The 8,872-nt window shown below is 40.1% G+C and overlaps 1 protein-coding gene across 1 annotated transcript in view; it reads left to right on the forward strand.

The window, feature by feature from the left end:
• Positions 1–7,767, forward strand: part of LOC138511117 (zinc finger protein 271-like) — a 129,072-nt gene extending 121,305 nt beyond the window's left edge. The window contains exon 6 of the mRNA XM_069626600.1: positions 947–7,767. Within this exon, the coding sequence (XP_069482701.1) occupies positions 947–3,018 (2,072 nt within the window). The 3' untranslated portion in view covers positions 3,019–7,767. The remainder of the gene's footprint in view (positions 1–946) is intronic.
• The last annotated feature ends 1,105 nt before the right edge of the window (positions 7,768–8,872 follow it).

Below are 8,872 nucleotides of genomic sequence, written 5' to 3' on the forward strand. Positions count from 1 at the left end.
AGGCATGAGTTATTTATACATTGGTGCAGCAGGCATGACACGTTATTTATTCATTGGTGCAGCAGGCATGACACGTTATTTATTCATTGGTACAGCAGGCATGACAAGTTATTTATTCATTGGTGAAGCAGGCATGACGAGTTATTTATTCATGGTGCAGCAGGCATGACGAGTTATTTATTCATGGTGCAGCAGGCATGACAAGTTATTTCTTCATTGGTGAAGCAGGCATGACAAGTTATTTCTTCATTGGTGCAGCAGACATGACGCGTTATTTAGTCATTGGTGAAGCAGGCATGACAAGTTATTTCTTCATTGGTGCAGCAAGCATGACGAGTTATTTATTAATTAGTGTAGCAGGCATGATGAGTTATTTATTCAATGGTGCAGCAGACATGACAAGTTATTTATTCATTGTGGACATTTTTCTTTTCAGTCGTTTGCCTTCTTTTATTGAGATCTTTCCTGTGTGGATTTTAGGATACACTGTGTATTTGTATTTCTTTTTTATGTACTTTTATTCCTTCTTTGTTCCATGTGTTTAATGTTCATAGAAACATTTTATTTCTGAATAAAGTGGATGAGGATAGCCTTGCTCAGCAGGAAAAACTTAGTTCTGAAGGTAACTATTCCCCGCACCAGTGTTCTGCCATCTGCTGTCACGGCCGGCTATAAACTCAACTAACAGTACCTGACCTGCACAGGCTGTCTACTCCAGGACAGTTCATCCTGATTCGGTGAGTGTGGTGTAAATTAGTGCAATAGCTTCTGACAGGGCTGCCCGGGAGAGCCTCTGTCATGTCACTGAATGTGTAGAGCTGGGCTGGGTATTGCTGAAGCGTGTGCTTAGCACATTGAAGACGCCGGCATTTCTAAATGTGCTGTTCAGATGAAAAGGAATGTATGATTATGAAAAGTAATGGCATATTTTCTTTAAATATAACAGGAAATGGACCCAAGAAGAAACATCATAAACCATTGCCTCACAAATCATCGCCAAAAGCAGTGTTGCCAGGAGAAGGGACAGGGCTTGTTATGAAAGGAAAAAGCTGCAAAATGGCTGCCACGCTGCAAAGAAAGGATGAAGCCTGTGCAGGACAAAGACAGGTCCAACATCCTGAATATAAACAAAGTGAGAGCAAATCTGTGATGGCTGCTGATCAGCAGAGAACACATGCATCAGATGGAACAAGCGTGAGGGCAGATGTCCCTCAGCAAATTCACACTGAGAGGAAACAAAATACATGTGACCGATGTGGAATGACCTCGATCAGACGCATACAGACATGCTCATGTGCACTATTTACATCAACAAGTAAAATGAGTCTAATTGAGAAGGAAAGCCTTAACCATCAGAGGAAGGTGGAAAAAAGAAAAAGGTATAAGTGCAGTGAGTGTGGGAAGAGTTTCTGTGCTTTATCTGAGTTTGTCATACATCAGAGGATGCACACAGGAGAGAAGCCCTACTCGTGCACCGAGTGTGACCGGAGTTTCAGTAGAGCTGACGGCCTGAGATGCCATCATCAGCGAGTACACTCAGGAGAAATAATGGAGAAACCATACATATGCAGTGAGTGCGGGAAGAGTTTCCGTGCTTTATCTGAACTTGCCATACATCAGAGGGTGCACACAGGAGAGAAACCTTTTACATGTGCCACATGTGGGAAGAGTTTCAGACAGCCGCAACATCTGGCATCGCACACGCGGGTTCACACTGGAGAGAAGTCACATGTGTGCACAGAATGTGGGAAGAACTTTGCATACCTCTCCGGATTGAGGGTTCACCAGCGGCTTCATACGGGAGAGAATCCTTATGCATGTGACGACTGTGGAAAGCATTTTTATATATCTTCTAATTTAAAGGTTCACCAGCGCTCTCACACAGGAGAGAAACCCTTCAAATGCAGTGAATGTGGTATACGATTCAGCTGCTCCTCATCGCTGATCGTCCATACAAGAACACACACAGGGGAGAAACCTTACACATGTACTGAATGCGGAAGAAGTTTCAATCGCTTAGATTATTTAAATAACCATCAGCGGATACATACTGGTGAGACACCTTACACATGTATTAAATGTGGGAAGAGGTTCCGTTACATACAAACCCTAAAAATGCACAACCAGTGGCACAAAGCGAGGGAGGCAGGAACAGCCAAAATACGCAAACCAATACACCAAGGTGAGAAACACCATCCAGATCCAGCAAAGCCTAAAAGGCGTGAGCAGATAGGCCAAAGGAAAACAGAGAAACACGCCCCAAAAGGTGAACCACATACATGCAGTGAATGTAAGAAGATTTATGCGTCTATTTGGAGCCTAAGGGTCCATGAGAGAACACACACAGGAGAAAAACCATTTTCGTGCAGTAAATGTAGCAAACGTTTCAGCCAGCTTGCAAATATGCTTAAACATCAGAATTTACACTCACAAGAAAAAACGTTCCCATGTAATGAGTGTGGAAAGAATTTCATTTGCTCATCATATTTGAAATCACACCAGAAAGTGCACACCAAAGAGAAACCCTACAAATGCACTGAATGTGAAAAGACTTTCAGGTATCCACACAACCTTCGATCACATCATCGAATTCACACAGGGGTGAAACCGTACTTTTGTGACAGATGTGGCAAGAGCTTCTCAGACTCAGGAACTCTGTCTAAACACAAGAGAATCCACACTGGAGAGAAACCTTTTGTTTGCTCTGAATGTGGAAAAAGATTCAGATGTTCATCTTCTTTAAAATCACACCAAAAAACACACACAGGTGAGAAACCTTATACTTGTAGTGAATGTAAAAAGACTTTCACGCATAGTGGAAATCTTATTATACACCTTAGAACGCACACGGGGGAGAAACCCTATGGTTGCAGTAAATGTGAGAAATCCTTTGCTGACACAGGTTCTAGGGCAAAACACCAGCAAATACACACTGGGGAAAAACGCTATGTGTGCAGTGTTTGCGGTAAGAAATTTGGTTATTCCAAATCCCTGACCAAACATGAGAAAATACATTAAAAGGGAAATGACTAATTATGTAACCCTACCACATCCCCCACCACCTGTTCGACCATCACGTACCCCCACAACCCTTGCAAGCATCACTTGCTGCCTAATGGTTATGACTTTCAGTGCAGTATTTAAGAGGGGTGAATATGCAGTCAACAACAGCACAGGAAAAAACAAAAAAAACCTTCAACAAGTGGAAAGGACATAGAATTATGATCTTGCGTAATGTGGGCCAGAAAACCACACATGTTGGTTTCACACATTTTATTCTTTACTGTAAAGAATATTGAAATCATTTCTGCTTCATTAAAAAGTGATGTAAATGTAAAAGGCTGCCACAAAGAGAGGCAAGCTTTTACTCATGGCATACATTAATAATCCTATCAGACTATGTCCCTACATTTACATAAATGTCCCTGTCAAAGACATCTAACTATCCCTCTGGATGCTAAGTACTTACCCTTGGAAGCATTGGGGTAACGCCTGTATAGGGTTATGGATAGACAAGAGATGACCCTATCCTCTCTCACTACTTTCCTTCGCGACTAAAAAGATGTGCACACAATTTGGAAGTCTATGATAACCTTTATTCGTCTCGCCAAATTTGTGTGTCTTATTTTGATTGATAATAAATCATTACGAGTTGGATTTAGCTAAAAAAATTAAACAACACTTAATCTCATCTGTTGTCAATTGTTAAAAACAATTTCTAAGGTGATGACTATATGCCGAGGTCACTTATTATTTGAGTGAATTTTCGGGGTTCAGGTCTTTACTCCTAAAACAATTCTGTGCCCTAAAAGTTTGCAAGGTAATCTAGCAGAAAGAATTAGAACTATTCTCACGCATGTTTGTACTGACACTCCCGCATCGTACATAAGTATTTGGGAAAACAAACTGCAAAATAGTAATAGGTGTTTTGGCAATACAGTACATATACTAACTGTAACTTACTGTTCTTTTGAACAGCAAGAAAATTGAGGTTCTGCTAAAAACACATGAAGAAGTGGCTCACATAGAGATATGAAGACTGGTGAGCTACCCTTTGATTATCCATATAAGCAGAAATACACAGGGCTACTGCAAGTGTCCCTCCTCTGATACACAGGGCTACTGCAAGTGTCCCTCCTCTGATACACAGGGCTACTGCAAGTGTCCCTCCTCTGATACACAGGGCTACTGCAAGTGTCCCTCCTCTGATACACAGGGCTACTGCAAGTGTCCCTCCTCTGATATACAGGGCTACTGCAAGTGTCCCTCCTCTGATACACAGGGCTACTGCAAGTGTCCCTCCTCTGATACACAGGGCTACTGCAAGTGTCCCTCCTCTGATACACAGGGCTACTGCAAGTGTCCCTCCTCTTATACACAGGGTTACTGCAAGTGTCCCTCCTCTGTTTTTTATCCCCCTTTTAGGGCATGGAATTGTTTTCCATCAAGTGCCCGTCAGAAAAAACAGAGAAAATCCTCCCTGGCCCATGTGTTGGACCTAACAACATGAATGAAAAAATTGTCTTGTATTGTTGTATTAGAAGTTAAACTGCACAAGTGTTTGTAGAAGTCCTGAAGAAAGCGGAAATACACAGACACCCACTGAAACCGGTCTACATTGTAAAAACAGGTTTAGGAGTGATGACCTGGCTTCCTGTCACAGTGGAACAGTGGAAGCTACATGACCTCAAGGTAAACCTCTCTGCCCTTGATCGCATGACTTCCTGTCACAGTGAAACAGTGGAAGCTACATGCCATCAAGGCAAACCTTTCTGCCCTTGATCGCATGACTTCCTGTCACAGTGAAACAGTGGAAGCTACATGCCCTCAAGTTACACATCTCTGCCCTTGGGACGGATCTTTATTATTATTATTATTATTATTATTATTATTATTATTATTATTAGGGTATTCATTGAGAAAGTACCTAGCTCCGGGAAGCACCAAAGTGCTTTACAATCATAGGGCAGAGAACATGTTCAGGAATACCGTGAAAGCAATCAGTGGAGGAAACTGGGGAGCCATATTGTCTAGTGTCAGGTTGGGTGGGGAGTGTATGATGCGTGGACTTAGGTGTTAGAGAGGAGCCATTCCTTGAAGATAGGAGGGTATTGAGCCCTTAAGTGAACTGCAGAAGTGAGAGGGCGAGTCTGATGTTGACGGGAAGGAGATCCCAGAGTCTTGGTGCATAGACAGAGAACGTATGTCTCCTGGTTCTTTCCTTTCTGCACCGGTGGAGTACATGTCTGCACATGTCCTTACATCTGGTGGATCGTAGGCCTCACAAGGTGCTGATTTTCCCTATGAGGTAGATTGGGGATTTGATGTGATTTAATTTTAGGTTTATAGGGTTTTCCATCGAAAAAAAAGCATTGACATACCAAACCATCTAATCCAAAGCATCGGCAGCCCATAGAGAAAACAAGAAACAACCATTCTGTTGAAACTAACGCATCGACAAAAAACACATCATTATGTCCCGAAAAAAAATGTTATATGTATGCAAGTTGCACGTTATGGGGGTGTCCCCCCCAGCCCCTCACCTTACCCACAAGCACCTCACATTCCCAAAACCCTTTAAACACTGAAAAGCTCACTACAAACAGTTAACACAACATGAAGAACATAGGAGAAAAGGACCTTAGGTTGACGGGCAAAAACAGCTGACGGTTGGAAACAAACCGATAGTCTGTCAGATGAGCCGAAAGAGAATAGAAGCGGCGTACATATTAATGAAACTGTGAGGAAAGGAACAGACGACAAAAAAACGGTAAGCTGTGTGATCGTGACATTGAAGGAGTATCACAAACAAATTTGAAGAAAATAAGAGAACGGTGTTACAATAACGTCCTTTATTTCCGAATTACAGAAATAAAATGTCTGAGGTGGAATTCCTAAAGTCACAGATGGGAAAAAAGCAATTGGTATACAAAGGGTATACGTACAACCAAGAAAGGGAAAGAAAAGATCAGATATATTGGAAATGTAGCAAATATGTCAAAAAGTGTGTTGGAAGAGCAATAAGACATGCGGCTGACATGGCGACTAACGGAGAACATAATCACATGCCGGACAGTACTACCATAATGATTAAAAAGACACTAATGGAAATTATAAATAGGGCGGAAGACAACCTGGCTGAACCGAGTGGTTCAGTAATTAGTAGAATGTGTGGGAAAATACCAATACATGTGGTGGCACAAATGCCGGAGACTAAAATCATTCAAAGAAGGTTAAACAGAATGAAACAAAAGAAAGAAAATCTGCCACTCGCACCAACGACATATGACGAAATAGAAATACCCGAAGGATTGCAGAAAATGGAGAAGGGAGAAGAATTTCATATGAGAACATTGGATGTAAAGAAAGAAAAAATAGTAATGTTTGCAATAAATTAAAACATTACACAAAATGTGGCATGGAGACGCAATGTTCAAAGTATGTCCGCGACCATTCTCACAGTTTTACAGTATACATGCGATGGTACACCAGACACTAATACTGCTAGTATACATTTTAATGCCAGGAAAGACTGAGGACATTTACAAAGCAGTATTTCGAACAGTGAAAGAAGCCATCCAGCCAGAAAACCCGGAAATCATGATGATGGACTATGAAATGTTGCCAATTGAAGCATTCACCGAAATTTACCTCACCACAACTGTACAAGGCTATTTTTTCAATTTTTCCAAGGCTATTTGGAAGAAAATACCAAAATTTGGCATACAGACTAAGTACATACGAGACAGTGAATGTCAACACAACATAAAACAACTTTTTGCGCTAGCCTTTGTGAAACCTGAACATGTGGAAGAGTACTATGAAAAGTTCATTGAAACAGAATACTATAAAACCAATGAACAATATTTTGCAGAATTGTTGGATTACCTAGAAAGCAATTGGATAGGTCAACTCACGAGAAGTGGGACAAGAAGACGTCCCAGATACACCAAAAATATGTGGAACTGTTACCAAGCACTAATGGAACAACGTGCACAAACTAACATTTTGATGGAAGGTTGGCACAACAAAATAAATAAAAGCTTTAACACATCAAATGCCAACCTGTGGCACTTCTTAAAGGAATTAAAAATAGAACAGTCAAGCCAAGAGGTGAAACTTGCAGAAACACTGTCAAAATAAATTACAGGGTTTACGAGGAACGACTACAAGCATGTGTGCAAAAATACGAAACAATGGATGCATTCAGCTACCTTCGAAGTATAGCATACAACTTAAAATGTAAAAAATTGAACATGCACTTACCAGCTCGCCAATATATCCAAACGAACTACGATGCAGAAACATCCAGATAAACCATAAACGGCATACAGCAAAAGTAAAACATAATCCATACAATGATAAACAATCCTCGATAAAAAAACAATCCAAAGAAAAAAAAAGCCCAAGAAAAAAAAATACAAACCAATCCAAAGGGAGTTCCGAAACATAAGAAAATAATTCAAATATCGAAAAAAAGAAGAATCCAAAGGAAATAAAATAAGAAGTTTGAAAAAAGTCCAGGAGTAAAACACACAGCATCCAGCAAGAACTTTTAAAATGGAGTCCACGTACGCATCACGTAAATGTTGTACGTATGACATAAGAAACAATTCAAAACCCAAAACATTGAAAAAGAAATGAAAACTTAAAACCAACATTGCCATCAAGTGGTGGAAAAAAATAACAGTAAAATGTGCAAAACAAGTTTGTTTAAGCAAAGTAAAAGTTTGCAAATTAAAACAAAAAGTTTAATTAAAAACAGAATGTAAGAGTTTTTTTAAAGTTATATAAAAGTTTGAAAATTAATAAAAGTTTAAGTAAAAAGACCAAAAACAACTCCGTTTTTTAATTTTATTTTAAAGTTACAAATTAAACATTTCGATGGTTCCATCGAATTATATTCAACAAGATGGACATTTGATGTAATGATATTTCGTTGGATATAATACAATGGATTGGTATTAGATGCCATGGCATTCGATGGATTGACCAGCTACCAATTTTATACATGTCCTTAATCGCCCAAAGGCCTCGGAAAACAAAATCAGCAAGGACAAAACACACAGTAAATACAAGAGGCATGGTCAGGTAGCAGAAGGGTTATTTTTTAATTTTTTTATTGTCTTGCAGTCTAGAAGAGAAAAGACTTTTCACACATACAAAAATTACAGAACATGTAAATTCAAACCAAACAATTAGCAGCGTTTAAAAACAAAAGAAAAAAAGAAGAGTAATCAGTAACTCAATTCATCTAAATAAATACTTCCATCTTTACAATTTAATAAAACCCAGAACGTTTAAAAATGTAAATATCTCCAATGACACTCTTAGTTCATGCCCCGAGGCCGTTCTTTCCCAAAATTGGAGACATTTAAGCCATTCATCTGCTGGAACAGTTCGTGAGAAATGTGTTACTCGTAGGGACTGGAGCACATCACATTCTATAACAATATGTCTAGGAGTTTGCACCTGTTGAGAGCTACAAAGGGTGCACCCATGGGATGACTTCTCGATTTTCGCTCCTGCCTGGATCCCCCTAATTTCCCTGGTCATTATAACATTCATCCTAAATCTTAGGAATTCTGTTCTACACCTAGAATTAGGGATTCCGGGGGGGTTAGGCCGGTAAAGTGTCTCTGGGCTTATCCTTAATCAAGTGTGATTGTCCAACAACTGAACGCATTGTATCTACTGTTCTGGCCCAGTCGCGGTCTATTATTGCTTTCTTAACAGCCAACAGGTTTATTTTTACATTCTCCGTTGGCCTATCTACATCACACAATGGGCCTCATTACGAGTCACCCGGTATGAAAATAACGGTGGCGGTAAATCCGCCGCCACTGTTTTTTCCATACCGGGTGATCTCGAG

The sequence above is a fragment of the Ambystoma mexicanum genome, chromosome 6p (assembly GCF_040938575.1).
Source record: "Ambystoma mexicanum isolate Mex_15411 chromosome 6p, UKY_AmexF1_1, whole genome shotgun sequence".
Taxonomy (NCBI): Eukaryota; Metazoa; Chordata; class Amphibia; order Caudata; family Ambystomatidae; genus Ambystoma; species Ambystoma mexicanum.